Raw genomic sequence first — 26669 nt, forward strand, 5'->3', positions numbered from 1 at the left:
AAAATAAACGCTGTGATTGTAGTATAGTGCTAATGATTTGAAAAACTATTTTCAAGTCTAAAGCTTATGATCCTGTTCAAATATGAAATAGTGTCATATGAAAGAAAAAAGATTGAATACTGACTGAAATCCCAATTACACTGTCTGTCCAAAGTGTGAAATATACCATACCTGTCCACACTAAGTGCACAGAGATTAAGGACTGTGATTCCCACTGATGCCTTCTGTATAAAGGGAAGGAATTTGCAAAGAAACTGCCCAAATTCAGAATCTCCAAAAGGCCACTTCTGAGCCAGGAGCTAAAGGAAAGATAAAAAATAATCAGAATATTTGAACAATACTTTAGCAAGTATGTAACAAGTATAATTCTTTCTTGTCTTAAACCTAATCATTGTAATCTTGAGTTTTTCATACCTCAAAGATATCTTTAGTGCTGAATGAGTCTGGGAAGTAACTGCTGCTGTAGAAAATGAAATGAATGCTGTGAAAATGTAAGCTTAAGTGTTGACCTTCTATGCTTGTATTGATAAAAAATGTTTTGTTGATGTGCTTCATCCACTAGCATTTAATAGTGAAAACCTAACTCAACCCCATCAGAAGTGGTTGCAGTTAGCACATCCTAGAACCAAGCATTCAAAGCATAATTCATAGTTCATAATAAAATACCTCAGAGCCAAATTCCCATGTTTACATGCAAGTAGATTCTTGTCATTGTAAATGTACTTCTGCGTAAGTCATGTCAGTATTCGCTGCCAGTTTCTTAACTGTGTGTGGAGGAAATAGTGTACATACACAATTAGTTCCGTATTATGTTCTAAAGGACTAGCATCCGACATGTGGTAACAGAAAGGCATCTATTGGAAGGATGTGAATGGGTGACTAGAGTTTAGATCAGTATGGTTTTTTTCTTGCATACTGACAACTCTCCTTTCGCAAGGAGAGCTGAGAATCTTATTTGACATCAGTACCACTGCAGACAGAATGGGACCATCTTTGCAGTGGTCTTCCAGTTTAGGCCAATCGTATTTAACAAAAGCAAATCCCCTTGTACCAGAGGATAGTTAATAGATCAGTAGAATTGAAGATTTCACTACTGTCAGTACCTTTAGTAATGAATGTAATGAGATTGTTTGCAAGCTGTTGAACTGTTCTTTTGGTTTTATCTGTACAGACTGAGTGAAACACATTGAAAGCTCCAGTAGAATTATCTTCTGGATGGATTGGCAACTATAGAACAAATGTTTTCAAAGCATATTTTTGCTTTTTGCCAGAAAATCTTGCATGAATCTATATTTAATGTCAGGGGCTGCAGAAAGACTGTTAGAGAAAGAAAGACCAAACTGAACCCGAAGTGGATTTCCGCCAGTTTTAGTCACATGGAATTCCAGCTTCACTTTCTCAATAGTTAGTGATCATCTGGTATCTGGGTTTGGTTAAAATGTGAATGGTTTTCAGAAACCATTGAATGAAAACTAAGTAAGTGTCACTGCCAAGGAAAGAGGTTCTAGCAGACTTTTATTGATCTTTAACAGTTGTTATAAAGAGCCCCAAAACTGATTTATCATTATAAATCACACTTCAAGTGGCAACAGGAAAACAGCCCTGAATTTGTGTGCACTGACTGTGTCTGTAGCTTATCATCAGCAATAGAAATGAACAAGACTTTGTACTGACCATGAAACTGGTACTACAAAGCAAATATTATCTTCAAAAAGAGAAGTGTTGTACTTGAAAAAGGTTCACTTAGCTATTACTCCTCACTGGGAAGCTTTATGACAGTTTCAGCATGTACACATCTTCCCTGAACCCCAGGAAGCTCTCCTTTTTTAAGATGAAAAGTATTTTATTCCTTTTGTTTCTTACACTTTTCCAGTAATTGAAGTACCACCAGTACCAAATCATTAGGCATTCTTTTCAAGTTGATTTTAATCAAAATCACTAGGATCAGGATCAAGTTGCTTGATTTTGGAGATAAACTTTGCGATCATTTCCATACATATCCTGCATTATCATTCCACATCGGCTATGCATCTTCCCTTTGGATCAGGTGCCAGCTTTTTTCTTCTCTAGATATTTTTAGTCAGTGGTTTCCTAATTTTTGCATCAACACAAGTCCACTGCCCTCTCTTCTACTCTACCAGAATGTAGAAACTTCAGAGGGAAGTAGCACGTTCCTTTTGAACAAAAACTTAGAAATTTTGAACAATCCTTTTGAACAAAAACAGAAATTTAACTGAATCAGTTCTGATTTACTAAGATACAGTACTGGGCCGACTTGCTTTGCTCTTCCAGTGCTTTTGCATGTTTTAATATCCAAACAAAATGGAGGTAAAATTCTAGCAGATTACATTTTCTCTTAAGCCATAAGGAAAGAAGGAATTATCCTAACTTGTATCCTAGTTCCCCATGAATTGGTCAAATGGATTCTGCTTTTGCAACCCTGCTCAAAAAATCTCAGAGTTTTGAAAATAAGACTTGAGGCAAAGGAAGTACACTTTTCCCCTTGTATATTTGCAGCCTAAGAGTATTTCATAAGGTTCAACTGTGGAGCAATTCCTGTACCAGAAAAGAGTATAGTCCACAGCATATTTTTGCACTGAAATCAGAACCAAAATTTCAAGGTTCAACAGTCTTAAAAAAAAAAAAACAAAAAACAAAAAAAAAACCAAAAAGAAAACCCCAGTAAAGTGACCAGAAAGCTGCAGTTTCCCCTCTTTTCTGCTCCTTTATGTGGCCTCTCTGCCCCGATGCTGCAGCTCGAAACAAACAAGACAGCAGTGCTGAGAACATTCCTTTGCAGTGATTTTTAAATATCACTCAGCTGATTTTATTCTACTGCTGTTGCTATTTTCTAACCCCCGTTAGCATGCTAAATGATGTACAAAACACAGATAAAGTCCCACTGTGCATCCTTAGCAACTTATATATAGTCTAAAAGAGAGAATGTTATAATCTAACCACGTGAGCATTTATCAGCATATGCTCATATGCATCCAGTGTTTATCTAATTCTAGGCTGATAATGTGTGTTTAAAGGCAGTTGATGACCCTGAAACTCAGCCCAAAATAGATGGACTGGGTTGGATGCTGTTTGTGAAATGACTCTCTAAAACCTGCTTTCATTCAACAACCACGTTTTAAGATGTCCTCTTTCTCTTCTTCATGGCACTGAGGTTGAAAGCAAAAGTTTTAGTATATCCACCTCTTTCTGCTGTAATTACATACTAGTGCTCTAGCATCTTCCTTTTCTTCCTGCATCTGCTTGGCATCATTGCTGTGCAGATAGACAAGATCTATTTCCCAGATCTTTTTCCTGTGTTGGATACTCTCCTGACTTTCATGAGCTGCAGGTGCTTGGTGATTCTGATGGCACAACTCTGGCAGTCAGTTTACAGCTGTGTCCTCAGTAGGACAAATGGAATTATTCTTTTTTATTCACTGACTTCTGTTCAGCTTGTGCAGTGATGGGTACAGGGTCCAGAACAGCAGATTTCTGGCTGTTTACGTGACTTTTAGTTGTATAAGCTGCCATCATCTTCTAACTGTGCAGCAGGAGTTATAAAAGTAGTGTCCTCCTGGGTGATGTCCTTGCCTTGCAACATAGCACAGAATGAAATATGAGTCATATCGCATGGGATTTTGTCATGTTTCCTGTAGGAAATGTTGAGCTGTGCAAGTGCAGCTCTGTCTTAAATGGTCATCTACAGTTAGGTATGTCAGTTTCAAGGCATGGGCCAAATATTGTATCTGCTGTTTCAGCTGGAATTCAGGTGGAATCTGGCTGCACATAGAAGCATCCAAGAGGATACTGACTTAACGACATTAAGTGACAAAAGATGTCAATTCTGACTGAAGTGTTCCTGTCTCCAATGTGTAAGACTCATTGATTCAAAAGAAGTGTTTCTGCTTGTAGTATTTTGGTTGCAATATTTTGATTTAATGACTCAGCCAGGACCCTTCATGTTCCTATGAAACTTCACAGCACAAAATTTCATCCTTTTAAGTCTTTCTCTTCTTTCTATGAACCCTGTACCCTGAAGAGAATTGCACTGCAGGAGGACACTCATCCATTTCTACCTTAGGACTGCTTCACACTCCAGATATATGCCTCAGCTCTGTTCTACCACTTTGCACGTGAGGAGAGCTGTAAGGGTGAAGGAGAGAGAATACTGTCTGCCTCTAAGTATTCCCACTGTTTGCTCTTGACACTGCTGGGGTGAAAAGTCCTCAACTTTGGAAGGGCATTGAGTATGGGAAAATTAGAGGAGAACAGGACAAATTTTGGTAGTGCAGGACACAAGACTAACACTGAGAATATCGAGGTGACTCAATAGTTCAGGCTTCTGCTGTCTTTGTTATCTATTAGCATTTTGCTTACACCTAAAAGCATGAAAACAAACTTTATCTTTTCTGCTGTTCTTTGCAGGAATTATATTCTTAGTTTTGGTAAAATCAATAGCGGTCATCTTTCCAATTTCTGGGGGGTTTCAAGATGGACTGTTTCTTCTGGAAGGAAGAAAGGTTTTGTGGGGATGCAGGAGTAACTTCAAAGACATTTTTTCCTCTATTGTTCTATTATAGCTTATTCTGCCACTTTACTCAGCTGAGTGAAAATGAGCAATCATTTTCTCTCACTTAGGCATCTGGGGAAAGGAATGTATAGTTTTTATACAAGGGAAAATAAATTATGCTTGAAGAGCCCCAGAAAAAAAGCCTTGATTTTGAAGGAGAGTTTTCTGTCTCACTTAACAGGTGAAAACCATAAATCCTAGTTTTTGCATTCTCTTTAAGATTTTTATATTTATTACGAAAATCTACTTAGCAGCAAAGCATTCCAGAAAACTCTAGACATCTTCCCTGTGATGTTGTGCTGCTTACGGAGTAGAATTTGTTCTTTTTTTCTGGTTGTTTAGTGCTGATGGCTAACTTCCCATCCTTTTAATTAAGACTATTTCTCAAGCTGTGCTCCTCTTCTTCAGAAATATGTACTGCAAGATGTGCTTATGTGCATAGTGATTTGCTATGGGCTTGTCCTTGCACTACTTCAGCACAAAATTATAACTACTGTGGATGTCACTTGCTCAGTTAGTATACAGAATCCCTCCTGCTATCTTTGGTGTCAATGGTTTATGGGTTGGAATGGTTTATGATGTGGAATCTCAGTAACCAAAAATCATAAAACCATAACACTTGGTTATCAGCATTGTTTGTGTATAATATTCTGTCAGTGAAAGCAATCAGATAAGCCAAATAACTTGTGATCTAGAAGAGATGATTCTAATGCTCCTGCATTTGCTCTGATGTTGAAAAGTGTTCATGACTAAGAATGCCTGAGCTAAGTCTTCCTTTATGGCTGAAAATATCTGCTTACTGACAGCTAACTTTTACATTTAACTTTATAGAGTTCTAGGTGAACCACCCAGATTTAGAAGCCATTGACACTGTAATGTAAACATAAACATGAATAAGAAAATGTAGTTTGTTAAAGAAAGCAATACTGTGATGAGCTGTTTGAAAAGTGGACACTCAAGCTTTTTTCTGGGTAGATGTCTTTTATGTTGTACTGGTAAAATAATTAAGGAAAAGTATGTAAAAATCAAACAGGTTAAAAACTGGCTTATTTGTTTCATTTACTTTTCTATAATATGATGACTTAAAGAGTTAAGAATATTAAGATTTAAGATGATAAAGTTAACATAAACCTGATGTAGGTTCCTTTTCAATAAGTAGAATTCATTTAGAAAGTTTTGGTTTTTTGTTTGTTTGTTTTTTGTTTTGGGGTTCTTGGTTTTTTGTTTTTTTTTTTTCTTCATAAAAATGTAAGTGGAGACTGCTCAAAGCTTCTCACTAACTTCTTTAATGCTGAACTTTGACATTGTGAAGATGAGAACCTGGACCTAGAATGTTACTAGCTTCATGAGCTCAGGAAACTTTCTCTTTCAGAAGCAAGAGAGATTTTTCTATGGAGAGAAGCTAGCTAAACTAGCCAGTGATAGCAGCAGCAGCAGCTGTAAGGGCTTTCCAAACGTCTAGTACAACCAGGATGGACATGTTCTGCTCTTCCTGCCTTAGTAATCTGGCTAGATTCTTCATAGAAGGTAGTCCCCTAAATAAACCATCATACATGAAGTCCAAACTTAACTTATTTCTGCAAGTGGCAGTGATGGGTTATGTGGGTGACGCAGCAGCTTTCAGGGTTGTGCTGTGTCACCTGATTATAGAAAAGGAGATATGAAACTCTCTCTTCTTCAGTGCCTTAACCTTGCCTCTATAGCACCACAGAGCATTATAGTTCCTAGTCTCCTTTTCACTGAAAATAAGTAATTGCCACTGATTTGGAGGCTTCATGGTTTGATATCGTGAATATCTGAGATTTGTATGTTTTGCATTAAGAGAAAACAATTTGGGTCCAGGTTCTGTAAGTGTGATTGAAAATCAAATTGTGTTAGAATGAGTTGCTCAGTCCATTAGGTTGGATTTATAATTGGTATCCTTCTAGTAAAGCTCATTTGTTACAAATTTTAATATTGATTTGATCCTATAAGTGAATATACTAGAGGTAATTAAGCCTGATGGGACTTAAATATATTCAGAATATCTTCAAAGGAGGCTAGTGAATATTACTAACATCTCAGACCATTTAACAAATTGCTAAGGGGAATCCACCATATAATTACAGTAATTGGAGAAAGTAAGTAGTAATTCTTGAGTCTACCATATAATACAGAGGATAAAAATGGCAAAAATCTGTGACCGTATCTGTATCTGACATCAATTATGTAATTTCTTTGTTTTTTTCTGATTTTCTTTTTCCTTTTTTTTTTTTTTTTTTTTTTTTTTTTTTAATTGTGACATCATTGTTAAGTGCATAACAGAATCATTGACTCTTTCCTCCTGTCACTACTGTCTTCAGATGGTCGTACTTCGAGTCGCCATCCTTTATGTTATCACTCAGCTAGGGGAACTAAATGGTGCCACAGATTTGAGGATCTCTTGAGATACAAATAGGAATGACATCTAATGATAATCTAATGACGTAATACTGAATGGGTAACTTGAAAATTGTCCTGTAACTAATAATTTCTTAGCAAAAGTGATAGCACTCACTATAAATGCTACATACACACCCATGTTTCAGAACACATGCAGCTAACCTTATACAACAAGGTGGCTGCATATGAGAATTTTTAAGTAAATAATTTTGGATGTTCTAGCACTCAGAAAACTACTAAAAGCTAGGTTTATGCTTGTCATCACGATTTTAATTCTGAGTTGTAGCATGTAAGAGTTGACACACATTGATGTCAGGGGTTTGCAGTTTCATTTGCAGCCTTTAATTATCAAATACTTCTCTGCAGTCCAGAAAGATATTTTGATATAGTCTATGGTCATGTTCAATAGCACAGTTCATCATACAAGTTATAGTGAGGCTAGTGAACTTTCAGAACACAGAGTGTCAGAAGATTAACTGTAAAAATGTATTTCAAAATAATAATAGGAGTTTAAAAATGTAGCTTGTTGCTTTTAACTAAACTCCTTAAGAATTTTCAGAAGACTATCAAAAGGCAGTTCTGAAAGGCAAAATTAATTTCATATTTCCAGTTCCCTTTCAATGCGAAGATAAAGCACAGCTCTTGAAAGGTTAGAAAAGATTTTGTAGTAAGAATACCTATTCTTTCCCAAACTTAGCTTGGAAAAAACACGTGCCATGTTTTCCTTCAATTTTCTTATCAAACATTCCAAAGAAATAAGAACAGTACCCTAGCAAATATCTATAAAGACAGCAGTGCATTATGGGAGATGTAGTCCAGGCTATAAATCCAATTTAGTAATGAGAATGAAAATATGCAAAACCCTAATCTCATGTCTCATTAAGCATCCCACAGGTATGGAAGACAAAGGGTAATCTCAAGTCAGGCAAAGGCTAATCATATGCATTACCTTGAGAATATAAAATATTTTCTTCTGCTATCTTATCATTAAATTGAACACTGTATTTTCCAGATGGGATACAGGAAAGTGGAAAGGAGCACTTCCATTAAATCATGTTCATTGTGATTAACAGCCTTTTTCCTGTTTTCAAATTCATACTATGTTTAAGCCAAGTTTAAAGACTTATCTGTAATTTATACTACCGTAAGATCAGAATCAGGTCGTGCATGTTACTGTTGGTTATATGGCTCTATAGAAACTAAATGTATGCACATACACATATTTTTAATTCATTAATGATTTCAGGCTGTTATGATCTTGCTGTATCAACGCCTGTGTTATAATGCAGGCCAAATCACTATGCAATAGATATAACATACTTCTTTATTCAGCTCACCGGTGGTTTTTTTTTTTTTTAATTTAAAAATCCAACTGGAAACCATGGAACACTACTTAATCTAAATTTATGCATGAATTAATTTGCTTTGTTTAAAATTCATGTACCTAAAAGTTAAGTTTCTATGATCTCTAAAGGCCAAAATGTGAGGAATGGTCGATTCATTATGCTACTTAATGTTAACGTTTACTGTCAGAAATGCCTCAAGTTTTTACTGATATCCCATCAGCTCTGGATTTGTATAATCCACAAGGATTACAAAATTATTTGAAGACTTTCTAAAACAAGTTAACATCACTGAGATACATATATTCAAAAAGGACTTCATTCCATTCCTTCAAGCCTGTCCTGGAATCATAGAATCATTAAGGTTGGGAAAAGCCTCTAAGATCATCTAGTCCACCTGTCCACCTGCCACCAATATCACCCACTAAACCCATGTTCCTTAGTACCACATCTACATGTTTCTTGAATACTTCCAGGGACAGTGATTCCACCACCTCCGTGGGCAGCCTGTTCCAGTGCTTGACCACTCTTTGGGATGTTATGTTAGTAAACATATATTGCGTTAGAAAAAAAGCACCATTTTACGGCTTTGTTTGATTAAAATGAAAGATGAGATTTAAAAAGAGAAAGAACAAGTGGGACAGAAGTGCTGAAGACCTCTTTTATACGTTGAGAAAACCAGACGAAATTTGATTCTTCAAAAGTGTTCTGTGATATAATTAATAATTACTAGCCCTGAAATAACTTCGGAAATCTGTTTTTTATGGGTGTTGAATTAAAACCTTAATTCACAGCGTAACTGACACAATGTCTCTCTGCAGTCATAACATGAATCTTGCTGATCACAGAGTATTTTCTGTAAAAACATAAAGTAAGGATAAAATATTCCAAAAATAGCAACTAGCCCCATACTATATATATGCTGCCCATAAAGTGGGAGAACAACTTACAAAGAGTCTACTCTCACAATTTGTTTTGTTAGCTGTAGCAGTTAGGATAATTGAAAAGCTACTTGATATAGCACGAATGTAGGTTGGAGCTACATCTTTAAATGAAGAGGTTAGACCTGAGAGCAAGAACATTGTTATAGAATGAAAGCAAGTTGTGTTTTTTTCTTAAGTGAACTATTCATTGACAAAGAAGTATTACTTAGAGAAGTAACCAAAGAGAACTAGTGTACTTGTAAGGAAACTGCAGTTAAAAGGTGATGTTGTCGCATCCTACCTTGTACACAATGATAGGAATATCAATGACAATATAGATAAGGTCTCCTAGTGCCAGACTGGCTATCAGTGCATTTGGGCCATTCCTCATACACTTGTTCTGGTAAATGATCCTCAGCAGAGTTGCATTCCCAACCATTCCAACGATGAAAATAGCACAAGATACCACTGTGTTAATGTATTTAAAAGTTTCAGCAATCTTAGTCTGCTGGGAGCATTTGACAGTTTGGTTGGATACCAGGGGCCGTCTAGTGGCGGGGAGTAGGCTGGATTCAATCCCTGAGGAAGTGGAAAGGTAGATTCCCACATCACTCCGATTGGTAGCGTATCTGTCAGAGCTGTCACAGAAGACAAATCCCAAAAGCAGCAGCAGCAAAGAAACTCGTAAATACAAGGCTTCCATCACGAAGTCCCAAATGGGCAGAGTCAGCGAGGCAGGTTTTTTCAGTATCTCAGCGAAATACTGAGCAGTTTTTCACCTGCAGAGAAAAACAATTAAAAAAAAAAAAAAAAAAAAAAAAAAAAAAAAAAAAGAAAAGAAACGGAACATCAGTACACCAAGTAGGGTAACACATCCTATTTATCAGGTAGAAAGAAGGGCATTTGTGCACTTTCTGTAGTGCATGTATGTAAATACTTGTTCATCATCATCGTGTTACTCTGAAATCTAGATTGCCCCCATTCATTAATTCACTAACAAGACACAAAGACAAATGAGATCCTGCAGGATCCTTTTAGTTGGAGACAGAATTTGTATGTGAAAGGACAAAATATGGTGGGTGAAGCTTTGTTTTAAAAAGTAATCTTGCAAGAAAAGTATACCATTAAAGGGAGCCCTTGGAGGCTGTTCTGTGGTATTTTAACCTAAATGAAAGGTTATTATTTTGGCTATTTAAAGGTAAGGTACCAATTCTGCATTAATAATTACAGGCACTATATATATATATATGTATATATATATATATATTTAGTGTTTTTTATATTTTGCAATAATTAGGCTTTATGTTATTTTTTTTTAACTTTATAATTACCCAGATTTCAGAAGAAGTGTGAAAATACTTGTATTTCAAATCAAAATTTGGACTGGATCCAAAGTCCAAAGATATTGGGGGGAAGACTTTCATAATCTCAGGATGTTTGACCAGGACAAGTCCTTAAAACTGCTTGTGTCAATTTGCTGAGATAAAGATAAGTCTTTGGTTCTTGAACCATGTAATTGTAGCTCATGTTGCAGTCCTTATCCAGGGTTAAGTTAATTAAGAAAAAAAATCACGCTCTTCCACAGATAAAAAAAAAAATAAAACAACTTGGTTTAGTATTCTAAGTGATAACTCATGACATTTTTAGATAGGAAAGGAAGCATCATAGCATTCCGTCCTGGTATAGCTGCCTGTTCGTGTCTCCAGAGTTGTTGGCTCCTGCTGCAGGGGCAGATAGCACCTTCTGTGAAACCTGCTGGAGGTGTAAGCCAAGGAAGACACTCCAAAATCCTGTTTCCTTCAAATCTTGGGCTAATTCAGGATGAAGTTTCTTTAGGTGGCTTGTGGCAGTGTTGCCAAAAGAAGAATAGAAAGTCAAGTATTTATAACTTTCTGATTTCTAGAGACTTGTATGAAGGGAGCCTTTAAATGAGTCCTTATTTCATTCCCTATAGAGCTATTAATTCGGTTTATAACAAAAAAACAATTTACAACAGAAAAAATGTGGCAGACAAGTTACTGATAGGAGCTCTGCGCAGCCACACTATAAATATTTATTATGTGATCTGTAAAAGCGTGTGCATGGCTGTATGCAGCTTCTGTAAAGCTAATGGCTATTTCTGTCTATTATGCAGAGCGTATGCAGACCAGCAATCCAAACTGAGTCTTCTGTCGTGGTGCATCTGAGATGGCCAGCTGACCAAGTGTGAGTACCTGTGTGCTTTTAAAGTTTTATATGCTGAACAGCAAATCCTTCTTTGTAAAATGCCTGTCACAATGGATGGTCAGTAACAGCAGGATGGAAGTGCTTTTGCTTTACGATTCTAAATCGCATCGGAAATAGCAGGCAACTTTTTTTTTACCACAACTCTTTTCAGACAAATATTTATACTTATGTCGTTTACAGTGACTACAGCTCCCACAGACTCTCTTAGTCACAATATAGTGTACTCCTTATTTAATGACGTTTTCCTGTGACAGCTTAATATGCACGTGCCATATGGCATGGTAATCACACAGGCAGCAAGCAAAGCTGGGAACAGAACTGCCGGTTGCCATCTCTTCCCTCTTTCAGCAGAAACTTTCCCATAAGAAGCAAAATTAAATTGTGTTTTTATAAAATAATTTTTAACGATCTTTTCCTGTGGATTCCTGTCAAATCCACAGTGTGTGTATTTTTACAGCATATGATAACGACCTGCGAGCCTCCTCACGTAGGTAACTCGGCGGTACCCTTACTAACTTTCAGCAATAATGTACTCTAATTTTCTTCTTCCGCACGGTGTGAGGCGTTGGGGCAGACCTGCAGGCCACGTGCGTGTGCTGTCCCTGTGCTTACAGAGTCCGGGCTCGGGAACATCCCGTGCTGGGGTAGCAAGCCCAAAGCTCTACGCGCCTCGAATCGCAAGGAAAGCGTACTGTTGTAAGTGAAAGCGTTCCGAGCATTAAAGAGCAGCTAAAACATGAACAACGCTTTATCTGCCCTAAAAGCGGCTGAAGTACTGATCAGAGCAAGATCTGATTAAACCAGGGCTCGAAAGCTGTGAAAGAAGCAGCGCCGACAAAGTGAGTTTCTCTGGGCTGTCTCCCACCGCGGCACAGCGAGGGCTCCTCGCTGCCAGGATGACTGCCTCGCAGTTCTCCCGCTGACACAAAAGGCTCTTCCTCCACCCGCACCACTACCGGGGATCCACCCTCGCCCCCACCCGCCGGTCACGCCGTGCCTCGCCATTACCTGCGGGCTGCTGCCCCGCGGCCGGCTCCGCGCACTCAGCCCAGCCGTGCGGCCGGCCCCGGCTCCGCGCTCATGCTGCGGCTGCTGCCCCCGCTGCCGCGATTTCCTCCGAGAGCTTTTCCTGGGATGGTCTCGGCGGATCCTCCCGCCTGCCGCTGACTGGGTGGGATAGACAATCTCCACCTCCGCTGAATCAGTAACGGAAAGGCAGACTGAAGGAGAATGCTGAGCGTCCTCTCCGTTCTGCCCCCTCCCCCAATTAAAACAAGTCTGCAGCCCGAACCGAGCCCCTGCCAACGTTAAACACAAAGGCTGCCTCCCGGGCACGGGGGAACACTGAGAGCTCTTTAACTGTTTCCTCTCTGACATGGAGGTAAACTACTTGACTGGACTCATTTAAGCAACGGCCTTTGGGAATCCATCCATTCCTGTAGCTGCCTCCTAATAGCGCGTTGGGTTCACGCAAAGGTTGTGTGTCTGATTCAATCAGACGACTTACGAGCCACAACCAGACTGGGGGAAAAAAATATGATTAAATGCACAGCTTCTGTTTGCATTTTTCCCTGACTTGGTCAGGATTATGTTTGCAAGGCAATCAGTAAAACTGGACGAGCAAAAGTTTCAAAACCTCAGGATCTGTCAAGTGCTCTTGGGTGAAATTTTCTGTGGTCCATCCAGGACGTACCTTATTAATACCTTATATTTTTCAAGGCCAAAACCACATCTACAAAGATAATAAAATCGTAGGATTTTCTGGCATTCGTGCTTTTCATAATACTGCTCTTCTGACAAGGTAGTGGCACAAAAGGACTTAAGCAGAAAGTTGGGAAGCTCTCTTATAGTTAACAACCTTCTCTCAGTATGAAGAAAAAAAGAAAGAGTGCAGCTTGAAATTGAAACAGTTTCAAGTTCCCTTCATGCTAACAAGTTTAAGAAACGTCGAATCCCTTGTTGAATCATTCCAAGGTCCTAATTTCATGGCAAGTTTCCATCTGGCTTTAGCACAGAAATTATTTTCTTCTTTTGAGGCAGTGTTCCTAAATATAATATAAAACTGCGTGGTCCTAAAGAGATCAGAACAATCTGAAAAGAACAACAAAAAAATGCAATGCCCAGTAACCCGCAGAGTTAAGATACCTGCTAGTAAATCATGTAAGAAGTTGCTTAAAACTTTATGAGTACTACACAGTTAAAAGAATGTTTCTGTAGACACTCTTAAATCACCTGATAAAGCTTGAACAAAAAATCCTACAAAATCTGGGTGTCTGGTTCAACTAGAACAGCGATGCTTCATTTCTTCTAGAAAGCCATCTGTATTAAATGTGTCAAAGTTCAAGATGGTTCAAGGAATGTAAGTTCCTTGGTTCAGACTGAGAACCACAAGAAGCCTGCTGCTTGCAAATCAGATATGAAAGCTTAATTCAAAATCTTGTGTTACCTTGAAGCTGAAAAAAGGCTGCCTAGCCACTAAATTGTCCATATGATACTAGTAAAAATAATTTTAAAATTCTTTACAGTTTGATCAGAGTATTAATGTTTAGAGTATTAATGCTTAGTATTAATGTTGTGCTTTGTCAAGAATCATCTGTATGATAACGTGCTGGAATACCTCTTGAAGTGCTAGGAAGTCTGTACTTAAAGTTCACACACACATTATGGAGTGCTTTCCCTAATGCAGTTATTGAATCTTTTTTATGTTCTCTAGACATTCTTAACAACCTGATCCTTTGCTATTGTCCAAAAAACTAGAATTGTGTGATCAACTCGATGAAATTTTGATATCTGCTCTTATTCAAAAACACATTTTCCTTTCAATTAATAATTTCATTAATTTGGAGGGTTTATATCATATGTTCGTACACTGACGTGCCTAACTATATTTTCTATTAAATGGAATGAATAGATCTGCAAATGCCATTAAATTTTAAAATACAGAAGAAGGAGAAGTATTTATTACCATTTTGCTTTCTTCTGTTATTGCCAACCCACATAAGTAGTATTAATTATTAGAAATTACTGAATTGCTCATAGCAATTTTGTGTTCTTCATTTTGGTTTTTGTTTATTTGTTTGGATTATTATTATTATTAATATTATAATTATTATTATTGTACTCTTAATTAATTGGGCCTTTTTTCTGTATTTAATTTTCAATTTGCATCTTAAACTCAGAAGTTGTACTTAATCATTCCTGATTGTTTTTGGTGTTGGTTGTGGTTTTCTTTTTCTTTTTCTTTTTTCTTTTTTTTTACTTTTTCAGGAAGTGTTTTAAAAAAGCAATCATGTATGAACTACTCTTAAATTGGATTTTCAAACGCAGTTGACCTCAGCTACTACGAAAAGTGACTATGTACAGTTTATCACACCAGTATATTTTTAAGTACAGTAGAAGCTTTCACCGCTGTTGTAGGACTACTCTGTGCATGCGTTCTTTTATGGAAGAGCTCTTGACTAAGATCTCAGTATTTCAGAATCAGTGTAATGAAAGCGTTTCCTTTGACCTCAGCTTTCTGTCTTCAACAGACTACTTAGTTTGACTTGCATAACTGCAGAGATTCAGAGTAAGGGTAACATACTCGTCTTATGACACAGAATCTCATTTTATTTAATTTCAAGGATATCTGAATTTTGCAGCTAGAGTCATTCTTCAAGAAGACTGAACGTTTTTGAAAGCTGTTGGTTTTCCTGAAGAATTCAGGAATTACAAAAGTGTGCTTTGTTACAAGGTTATTAGACATATATACCTGAAGTGACTTTTATACAGGTTTTATATACAACAGAAAATACAAGAGGATCTTTAGCTACATTTGGATGAGCTAGTTTGGATTGAAATGCATCTCCTCTGAATTAGAGTGAAGTAGAAACCATGTTCATGAGTTCATGAAGTCTAAAATCCCATTCATAGGATTCAAAAAGCCAAAATAGCAAATAGATATTGGTCTACCATTGGCATTTCATAACGTTTCAGTTTGCCACGTCTTTAATTTGTAGCATTTCCAGAAAGTCAAAAGAGTTATTTATGGCAAAGAATGTAAATATCTAGTTGTTTTGCTTTCTTCCACTTGATATGAATTCATAACACAAAGTGAATTATAGTGAGTGTTCCTTTAATATTAGTTTATTATAGCGTTGGAAAAGTTAAATGTAAGAGAACCGCTTAAATATTTCTGCGTTTGGAAAGCTGTGGAAAAAAAAAATATAATAATAATTCATACCAGCGCTTCTTGAATCTAAGTCCTTCATCCTGTTCCTGTTAGCCATAATCTATATCTATTTAGATTTCATGCAGATGTGGAAAACTAAAATTATTAAATATGAAAAATAATTTCTGAAATTAATATAATTTCTTGCTTTATTGAAAGAGATTTTTCATGATCCATCTGTAGTGGGGCATCATTTGCCTCCCAGCCTTCCTGCCTCTGTTGACCATTAACTAGTTAAGTGTCAGAATAGCAGAACAGCAATATTTTACCAAACTACTTACTCTCTTAGTCCCTTGTGAAAGATCCATGGCCAAAGGTGTCCCTGTGTTTAGAAATGTTGACACCTTAATAGATCCTGTGCTATTTAGACTCAAACCCAATCCATTGATACATTAGATCCATTTCTCCTTGTTAGTAGTTGAAAGAAATTGTCTTAAGACCAGTGATTAAAGTACTTCCACCTTTACCTTACACTAATCACTAAAGATGATTTTATTAATGTTTTCAAATATATCCTGAAGTGGAATGTCTATGAATAGAACGTATAAAAAGTGAGAGGAATGTTTATGTGCTAAGACCCTGAAATTAGCTACAAGCTGAGGGATTCAAGGAACCTGCTCAAAAAGGCTAGACTTTAATGATAATGGATAAGAGAATTTCACGTGGCATCCTAAATATGAAGTAAAAAAAAAAATAAAGAAAGAAAGACCTGTGAAATACAAAATCATACAGGATGCCTGTTCTGTAGTTTTGCAATGAGTGAAACTATGGAATGAGTGACTATGTCACTACTGAAAAAGAAAAATTAAAAGAAAAATTAGGAGTAAAGACAAAGATAAAGCAAAGTTTGTTTTAAAGAACACTAAGATTAAGAGAATAGATCAGATTAGATTTTTTTTTTAATCTTTATTTCACATAAGCAAGCTCCGAACCACACACTTTCTGTGTTAGAGGAATGCTATTCTACTGCCAGATCCTTCTGTTATTATATTAATCACTTCTGAAATTATCTAGAGAAGATAGTGAGATATTAGAATGCCATTTTATCTTTATCTAAATAAGATTAGAGCTATTTCTTTTGACCACTCTGCAGTGAAGATGTTTTTTGTGGAAAACCCTGACTCATCTCACTTAATTCTAATGTTTCCAAGTTATCTAACTTTTTCATTAGCATAACTATTAATTAAAATAAGCAATGTGTTCATTTATTTTGATACAGCAAGTTACTCTTTTTGTATTATTCAGTGTGCATTGGTTACCTTAACGTAGTAATAGAGAATCACATAATTGCAGGGGCTGAAGGAGACCTCGAGAGATCATTGAGTCAAACCTGCTGCTGAAGCAGGCTCTCTGCAATAGGTTGCATAGGCATGCATCTAGATGGGTCTCGAGTATCTCCATAGAAGGAGACTCCATAACCTCTCTGGGCAACCTGCTCTAGTGCTCCATCATCTTTACCGTAAAGAAGTTCTGCATGTTTGTATGGAACTTCGTATGTTCAAGTTTTAGGCCGTTGCTTCTTGTTCTATTGCTACACACTACCTGGCCTCATTCATTTGCCTTCCATTTCCTTTAGATATTTATAAACATTCATCAGATTGCTCCTTGTCTTTTCCCCAGGCTGAACAGATCCAGGTTACTCTCATACGGAAGATGCTCCAGGTCCTTTATCATCTTTGTGGCCCTCCACTGAGAGAATGGGAGGAAACTAACCTTGGCTCATTTCATTTCTCTTCCATCTGAACTTGTAAGAGCCTTATCTGTCTTCTTTTGCTATATTCTTTCTAAGAACTTATCTTCCAAGCATGTGTGTATATATATATATATATATATATATATATTTAGACATGAAACCTTAACAACAGCAAACCTTAACAACAGCACTCACCTGCTCTTTTTTCTACTGATTCTTGTCCTACCCAGTGTTGATGATCTACTGTAGTTTCTCGCACAGGTGGTAGTGTGCGTTATTTGTTCATACACTAAACATTTTCTAGCTTACCCTTAATGTTATAGTGCTGTAGTTTCGTGTGATAAGTAAAGAAGGACAAGCAAATTGAGAAAATGTTATGCCCATCTGTGATATCCTCCTTGGGTACTGACTCCCCAGCCCTGTAGGAATGGCTGGCCTTTGCTGCTCCCAGAAAGAAGGCATGCTGGAATGAAAAACAAAGGAGTGAACTCCAGTGTCTCAGTCCAAGTATCCTAGACAAAAGATCTAACTCAGTTACAATGTCTTCGGACAGACACCTTTTATTTTTTTCCACTGGTAACTGCAACCATGTGTTTTCTAATCAAATTTCTCACTCTGAATATAATGTCTCAAACTTTATTTCTATGGAACCTGCAGCAGATACAAAGAAAACAATAGCACTATTTAAAAGAGTAAATTCTCAGCTGCAGAACAGTATTTTTCAACATAGTTACCACCATTAGCTATGCATTTCCACAAGAGATGAACAAGAGCCTGCATACCATGCTTGTAAAAATCTGCACCAGCAGAAGTGACCTGCTGTTGCTGTCACCACTGCTGAAGTGCACCAGTCATCACCACCCCACCATGCTAACCATGCACTTCTTGGTCTTTATGCATGTTCAGCAGGTAGTGATAAATGTCAGTGGATGCAGTTTCTTCAGCATGGGAGAATTCAGTGACACACCTTTGCTTCATATGTGCTTCTTTGTCAAATGCCTTTTTATCAGACTGCCCCTCTGCTGTCATCTGTTGTACAGCAACAAAACATTATGGAATATTGGTGGGAAGATTCAACTTCTACCACTAACATCTGCCTTTGATTTTCTGGGCCAGTATAATAAAATAGGAGGCATTATGTTCAGAGCAGCCCTCGTATTATGTTGCTGAGCTGCTCTCTGGGTACCAAGCTACTGTTGTGGTTCTACTCAGTGTGATAAGAGAGAAATAATGTACAGGAAAACTCCTACAGCAAGGTATTTGTATCAACTTGTAACACAAGACTATTCCATCTGTATAGATTGAAAAATATAGAAGTTCAAGGCTATGCCATTTCCGGGCTCGATTAGTTATTGTAGCTAATAACTTTCTCTGATAATTCTTATGAATATAGCAAAAGTACTATTTCTATTGCTAATACATATAATAATGTATTGTGGGTAACAACAACTAATACATTTTTTAAATGTTCAACTATTACTTTTCCTTGTCACAAACTTTCATCAACTCTTGTTGATTTAATATGCTATTCAATTTAAATATTTAGGAAGTAGGTTAAAAAATACCAACAATAAATATATGCAAATATATTCATATGTATTCCTTGAACCACGGAGTTTATAATTTGCATCATGCTTTCCAAAGGAAGAATATCTCTAAAAGACACTTTTCAGTGCTTTAAAAACATCAAACTCATATGTTCTAATCCATAAGCAAATATAATGCTAAATGTTAACTACTTCAGATCTAAGACAGTAGAAATGCAAGGTTCTCTTTTATCAGAGGAAAATTTTGTAGTTATTTAGAATAGAATATTATGAACATACTGAAAAAACATGCAAATGTTCATGAAACAAAGATTGAAAATGTGCACCACTATCGTGATCAAATATCACCTAGTCACTTCAGACCCATCTGGAGTACTGTGTCCAGGTCTAGGGCCCCCAGTACAAGAAAGACAGGGATCTGTTGGAGAGGGTCCAGAGGAGAGCCACAAAGGTGATCGGAGAGCTGGAGCACCTCTTCTACGAAGAGAGACTGAGAGCGCTGGGCTTGTTCAATCTGGAGAAAAGAAGGCTGCAGGGTGACCTCAATGCAGCCTCTCAGTTCCTGAAGGGAGCCTACAAACAGGAGGGGGGCCAACTCTTGGAAAGGATAGGACAAGGGGAACTGCTTCTATGGTGAAGGAGGGGAAGATTTAAATTTGATATCAGGGGGAAGTTCTTCTCTATGGGAGTAGTGAAGTGCTGGAACAGGGTGCCCAGATAGGTTGTGGATGCCCCATTTCTGGAGGTGTTCTAAGGCCAGGTCGGATGGGGCCCTGGGCAGCCTGGTCTAGTATTAAATGTGGAGATTGGTAGCCCTGCATGTGGCGGGGGGTTGGAGATTCATGGTCCTTGAGGTTCCTTCCAACCCAGGCCATTCTGTGATTCTTTGAACCACTGAAATCAAAGATACTCGTGGGACTCTATTATAATATTGTTGTACCTGATTTTCAGCTGGCATGAGTGAGCCAGCTTATATTTAATGAGCCAGTATATTTCTTGATGGACCTGGAAATACAACTATTTGTATAATCAGAGAATGATCATAAATTATGTAATTATTTCAGAGTCATTAATATACTCTGTAGGGAACCAAGCTGTTATGTACATATATGTCAAAATATATCTGAAACAGGACAATTGCTGCAATTTTCTACAAAGCTGTTCATACTTCCTTAGATTTTTAATTCTGCCGTTTTCACATTTTCTAATATGTCCTGATTATTTATATATTAGTTAACTAGTGGCTATAATAATTTTGACAGTACATTTTCAATAACTTTTGGAAGCTAGTTGAAAATCAAATTTAGATTTTGAAATAATCTGTATTCTGAAATATTTTTTTGGAAAATATTTTCCCATTCCCAGGGAATGACAATATTTGAAGAAATCTGTTTCTAAACAGGCCTTAAACTGTAGTAATACACTTAAGTATTGGGTCTGTGAATGAGCTCACTTCAAGTGTATTTCATTTTCTTTCTATTTAATAATTGCAAGGAACGTGAACATTTGTACAAAATTATATTGTTCATGTGTAATTTATAATCAAAGATAAGGTTGTTTGAAACATCTGAACAATTAATTATACAGTTGTATGAAGATCAAACAAATGGATAAGGCTGGATTTTAAGTTAAATAGTTTAGGTATTTGACAAATATTCACAGAAAAATATCTGAATGAAAGCATCAGCAAGTGCCCGTAATTGATTTATAAGATCCAAGTAGCTATCTACTGTTTTTTCAGTTGGTGCAATTCAAATCTCATCTGCACTATTACTTTTGAAATAATGGCCAACAACAACAAAAGCTTTAGAAAAACAGTAACAATATGGGAAAAAAATGAGGTTTTTTTTTTCTTTAAATTTAGATTTACCATACTGCAGTGGTCTGGCAAAACACAAGATGGACTAAACTGCTTCCAGTTTAACTTGGAACCTGTACTTTATACCATTGGCTGAGCTTTATTTGACTCAGGATCTGTGTTTTGGCTTTCTCTTTTCAATTTATGTTAGTAAGTGAAAAAATTGGGAAGGCCATACCGAAAACAATTTTTTCCTGAAATTTAATAATGCTTTTTGTTTTGTTTTGTTTTCTTCTTCTTATTTTGCAGTATATTGAACTGAGGAGGAAGGTTGCTTTAGATGAGCTGCTACTGAGATATTTTGGTATCTGCAACCTTTCTTAGTTCAAGTTATTGAGTGTTTATTAGCTCCTCTAGCTGTACCTTCCGATTAAATAAGTTTACTCACCTTTGCAGTTCTTTGAATACACATGCCTGTACACATAGATCAGATACAGAACACTAAAAGATTTTGTTTGTTGTCAAAATGCATATATGCTAAAAAGTCTTTCAAGTTATGCAAAAGTAGGAAAAAAGTCTTTATGATTTTAGCTGCTAGCATTTGGCGAGACTAAAGGGAAATGAAACAAACAGATGTCCTATAAACTGTCAAGACCTAATAAGTCTGGTATTAATAGACATGCCTGGGCCAAGTACTCTCTAGAGATAGTAACAATAATTGTTGCCTCCAGATAGTCACAAACGTAGTTTGCAATTTTCTGAAGAGTTCAAATTTTCAATTGTTGTGTTTTTTAAAAATTTTAATTAATTATTACTCTCATTATAATACTGTCTGTAGATATAAGTACCCACCCTTACGGAGGTGTCTTAACACGAAACGAATTTTTAGGGTTCTTTTTAAAGGTGAATAGGAGCTGATATTTTAATTCCTTTTGCCTTGAAGGGCTGGTATGACTTGGTATATTAAGAAATGCTAGTTTGAACAGATATGTTTGGCAACTTATACCAAAGTGTTGAGACTCAGATTCAGACTATTTTCTTGTATAAGACTGTACATCTTATCCTCGATTGTCACCTTGTGGTTCTGTCAACTGCCACAGTACTTGATGAAGCATCTCAAGTGGACAGGAAGGTGGTCAGGAAGGTGAATAAGTAATACTTTTAGAGACGACAGTTTACATTTAGGACATTGGATATGAAGTGATATTAACTAAGAAGTTTTTGACTTCTGTTAGAGCACACCACTTTTTGGTCTCTGATTTAACTACTGTCAGATCACTCAGATGGAAACCATAGAGCTAGTGGAAGACTTATATTTCTTACAGAAATCACAACATTCCTTAATGAGAAGCAGGCCTGGAACAAACGCAATTACAAACACGCAGAGAAATTTAAACTATCAGTATTTTTTAAAAATATACTCTTTTGTATGTAACATTACTGTAGAGGCATATGAAATTCTCAGTGGCAGTACTGTGGCTTTTTTCGATAAAGATTTTAGATTTTTTTTTTTTTTACTAAAATGGTTGACAAATGTTTGCAACCACTTAATGAAAACAATCTGGTACTAAGCTTTTAAAATAAGACTAAAAATGTCTGGCACTAGAAAAAAAAATCCATGCACAGAAACTGGAACATTTTTTGAATTTTGTGGTATTCTTTTGAGCGCTCATTTGGAGGGACTGGAATACAGAATCTGCTTTTTGATTACTTTGAAGTAAAATGGCACTTTTCTCTTAGTTCAAATAGGTGCTAAGCAGATCTTCTGAATTTAGTTGTCCTTATTTAAGATGCTGCTACCCTTCCATTGCTTGTCTACAATCAGAAGTAGGACATGTCACCTCCCCATAGCTCTATTAGGAGCCTGTTCCTGCATATTAAACTAGGACAGCTGGGTTCCTGAAGCAAATAAAGAACTGCTTGGGTAGGCCTCTTTTGAAGAGACAAGTTGGTAGTGACAAACAGCTGAGGGGTGGAGTAGTCTTCAGAGGCAGAGTTTCTTCCAAAGCAGACATCAGTCTGTTGCTATAAGAGTACTACAACCCTCAGAGAATTTATGAATGATCTTTACATCAAAACTACAGATTTGTGCTTCTGATTTGTTAAGTGACTGATAATACTAGTGAACCTGTGCAGGCACTTGCTATAATTTAAGCTGTATATAAAGGGAAAAACACTGAAACTACTTGATGCTTTAAATAAAAATTTCCAGGTTTCTGTTCTGAACGGTTTAACTTTTCCTCATACTTTTCTTCCTTATTCCATTATCACAATCATAGAACGGCTTGGGTTGGAAGGGACCTTAAAGATCATCTAATTCCAAATTCCCTGCTGCAAAATTATCTCATGTCCCGGTGAGCCTTAGGTCTAAACAGCGACTACTTTTATCAAAGAATATCTGAATGTGCTGCTATTTCTCAGCTTCACTAGCTGTATTGGAATCAGTTGGAAAAGTCCTTCAACTCTGAAAGACCGTATTCAAAACAGAAGGCAAAGCTTTAGCCTTTCTTTATGCTATTTTTTATTTATTTTTGTTTGTTATTATGTTAGGCTATTATGCTTTTTTTCTTATGCTTTTCTCATCTTTCCATAATTGTTTCAGTACACTTTCTGAACAGACACTGAAACAGAATCACTGTTTCATGCCTAATTAGCCTTCAACTGATTTTCATCTGTTAACTCTGGCTGTAGAACCGTACATTCATTTGACGTCTGACTCTTTGATTAGAAGAAAGTTTAGTTCAAAGTGTTTCTTGAAAGGAACCTGCCACTTTCTAGACTAAAATCAATTAGAACAAGTCAACAAACAGGAAATAAATTACCCCAACCCCAAATCACACAGTTCATAAAAACAGCCTCAGAAACTGCAGGCTTCAAATCAGTCTGGACTAAAATGTCTCGATGTTTTGAATAAGTACTAGGGAGCAAGGAAGTAATCTTCTACTCTTTACATGTGTATTTTACAAACTATATCCTATTTTGAATCAGATTGGAAAGATTTTTCTCTTTCCATTGATCTGTGCCAGAATCCAATTATAGAACACATCCCAGTAATGGCAATAAATAATAGTTATAAAAGAAGAAAGAGGAATGGGAAGGCATGCTGCAATTTGTTGTTGCCAAATATGACCCATTAATATGAAGTCTGTTTATTCTCTTTAAAGTGACATTCCAAATGTTTTCTTCCCTATTTATGAGTGAAAATTTGGTATACTTTTAGCATTTTTTTGCTTTAGATTTAAGTAAAGGAAGCATTTTTTTTAACTTTAAAGGCCTACTCCTCCTCTGAATAAAATACCTGAAGCATATAGGGAATGAAAACCTGACTGATGCTTTGAAGTGTCTTGGAAAATTGTCTCTCAGTGAACCTAGGATTTCACCTAGAGTGATTTAAATCTCACACTATTCCAAAATTGCTTTTTAGAGGAAGTCAGATTGGTATGTTACATTGTTATCCTGATTTAGACTTAAGTTTAAATTCAAACCAGCATCTTGATTGAACCTGTTGAAGATGGATTATTCTTTCTAGCTTCTTTACCTAGTCACAAGGGGGCCTGAAAGCCAATACTAAGTTGCAAAATTTTCAGTCAAAAACAGCCATGTAAGAGTCTGTGATCCTGTGACTGTACCAGAATGCTGTATACAGAAGTAGTTTACCTGTGAAGAGGTACTAAAGTTGCTGTCTGCATTAACAAAGAAACAGCAAGTCCAACAGTCATAACTTCTATAGTCATAGTGCCTATTTTTCTGACATTAAATCAGAACCATGAAGCTTTCTCTTTACTGGTTGCAGCCCTATTGCAGAGCGGGGATGAGGCACACTGAGAGCATTTCTTTGCGCACTTCCAGTGCTGATTAGATTGCCTCCATTCCTTTGCTATCAATTCAGTTTTAATTAAAGAAATGTGCTCGTTTTCTGGTGATGACCATTCACAGCGTTTAAGGTAAGTGAAAGCTGACACCAGCTCTACAGGCGTAATGAGCACCATTTTGAAAGGACTATCAAAGTTATGATTTCAGATACCCGTTGTCTCAAAAATATCTGGACTGTAGGAATTTTTTTTTTTATTCCACTTCTGAGTGCTTATTCAATTATTGTTATTGTAAGTTGCATTTAATTATTGATTTATTTTTATGGAGATGTTATGTGCACTGTACATTTTGGGCAAATATTCCCTTTTTTGTTGTTGCTATTTATGAGACCAGCACAAAAGAATTTGGTCTAACTGCTCCATGCCCTCATAACAGGATAGTGTCTCACATCTCCACTGTGTTTTGAAATACTACCTTACTATGTTATTGATAACATGTGTAATGTCTGTAACGCTACACATATCTCACGTGTGCAGTTTCCCTACCTAGATTCATATTTCACATGTGTACATCTTGTGATGGCATTGACCTAGACGCAGAGAAAAGGTGATATTGTGAGACTTACTAAAAAATATAAGAGTAATTATGACAAGTGGAATGCAACTTGAGTGACAGTACTTTCTTCGAAGGATTTTTTTCAGTGATGTTTATAGAAATAGTTGTGCATGGTGCCATAAGGAGACTAAATCATCTGTAGTGAGTCTGAGGGAGATCCACAAAGGTAGTTACAGAGGAATATGAATATCTCCATTTCAATATTTTATTTTCTTTTTAGCTGTCACCATTTTTTATCTGAGACTGCATCATTTTGATTAGGAATGAGGGAAAAGGGGTGGCTGAATATAATTTGCTCTCATTGAATGAAGCTTGCAGATATTCTTGTTCAGACTGTTCTCCAGAACTTGAAAGCTTCATACAAAAGCCAGAATCTCATCAATGTATTGGTATATGCATTAATATGAATTATGAGTTGTTTGTGCAATCAATAAATTAAATATCTGAAATTATGAAAAACAGAATGTAAAGTCATCCTAATGAAAATCTGTAAAGAATTTATGTTAATTGAAAATCTTAATTCTTTTCTGATTCAAAATTTTAAAGATGATGTAATATGCAGCCAAGTGAAAATCTTTCAACATGAAAACAGATTTACAGAAAATGTAAATGTTGCATCCTTTGAAAGCATCAGTTTGCATGTTTGCCTATTTGCTCTTTGAGTTGGCATGCTTTACTGTTTCTAGCTCATATCTTGTATTGAGAGCATGTTTACTAAACATAGTGCGCACACACGTGTACGTGTGTTCATGCTGTCATCCAGATTTATTTCTAAATTGTAGAGTTCATTAGTCTCACTGCACATTTTCTAAAGAAAGTCTACCCAAGTCTGCACTTGAGAGCAGACAGTCTTGGGGCCAGCCTTGGGTCTGCAAGCCTCAAATCGGTCTTAAGAGTTTTTTGGCACTTGTATATTCTGTCTTTGATGGAAGTGCCACAGGGATGGCTATTCCTACAGCATTCTGGCATTACTAAGCTTAGCTTTGTCTAAAGCAGCTTCTTGGATTAAAAAATGTGTGGATTATCAAGTTTTAGGAGTGAGCCAATGTTGACAGCCAGTGAAATTGGCTTAATTTGTATGGAGTTGCTTTCTATTCCCAGCAATACTATTTAAATATATTTTCCGGAGCACGGCATTAATGACTCCAGAGCATAGACTTTGTTGTGGCTGTAAATTAATAGGTTTTAGTAAATCCCTGATTTAGCTGCTGTGTGTAATTTTTTTTTCTACATGTCCAGTTTTTGTGACGCTTTTTTGTTTGTTTCTTTGTTTGTTTTAGCAAATGCCAAATTCACTCATAAAGCTCAATAATCATGCTTTTCTCTGAAAAATACTGCTTATTCACCTTGGATATGTGGAACTTAATGCATCTTTTTCTATTCTTGTCCTTTAGGTTTTCTTATTAAAGCATTGATTTGTTACAATCGTTGCCTGTTTATTTATTGCCTAAACATAATTAAAATAAAATAAATCTTTATTCTGTGCTTCATGAATGAGTAATATCATAGC

General features: G+C 36.6%; 1 protein-coding gene across 1 annotated transcript in view; it reads right to left on the reverse strand.

The window, feature by feature from the left end:
• The window catches only part of EDNRA (endothelin receptor type A), a 29053-nt gene extending 16320 nt beyond the window's left edge, over positions 1 to 12733 (reverse strand). Inside the window, exons 1-3 of the mRNA XM_042828433.1 lie at positions 12492 to 12733; positions 9559 to 10036; positions 172 to 299 (exon numbers count right to left, since the gene is read on the reverse strand). Coding sequence (XP_042684367.1) covers positions 172 to 299; positions 9559 to 9960 — 530 coding nt within the window. The 5' untranslated portion in view covers positions 9961 to 10036; positions 12492 to 12733. The remainder of the gene's footprint in view (positions 1 to 171; positions 300 to 9558; positions 10037 to 12491) is intronic.
• Positions 12734 to 26669: the final 13936 nt, after the last annotated feature.

Source organism: Centrocercus urophasianus, unplaced genomic scaffold (assembly GCF_019232065.1).
Source record: "Centrocercus urophasianus isolate 14NV4802_14NV808 unplaced genomic scaffold, USGS_Curo_1.0 seq_3, whole genome shotgun sequence".
Classification (NCBI taxonomy): domain Eukaryota; kingdom Metazoa; phylum Chordata; class Aves; order Galliformes; family Phasianidae; genus Centrocercus; species Centrocercus urophasianus.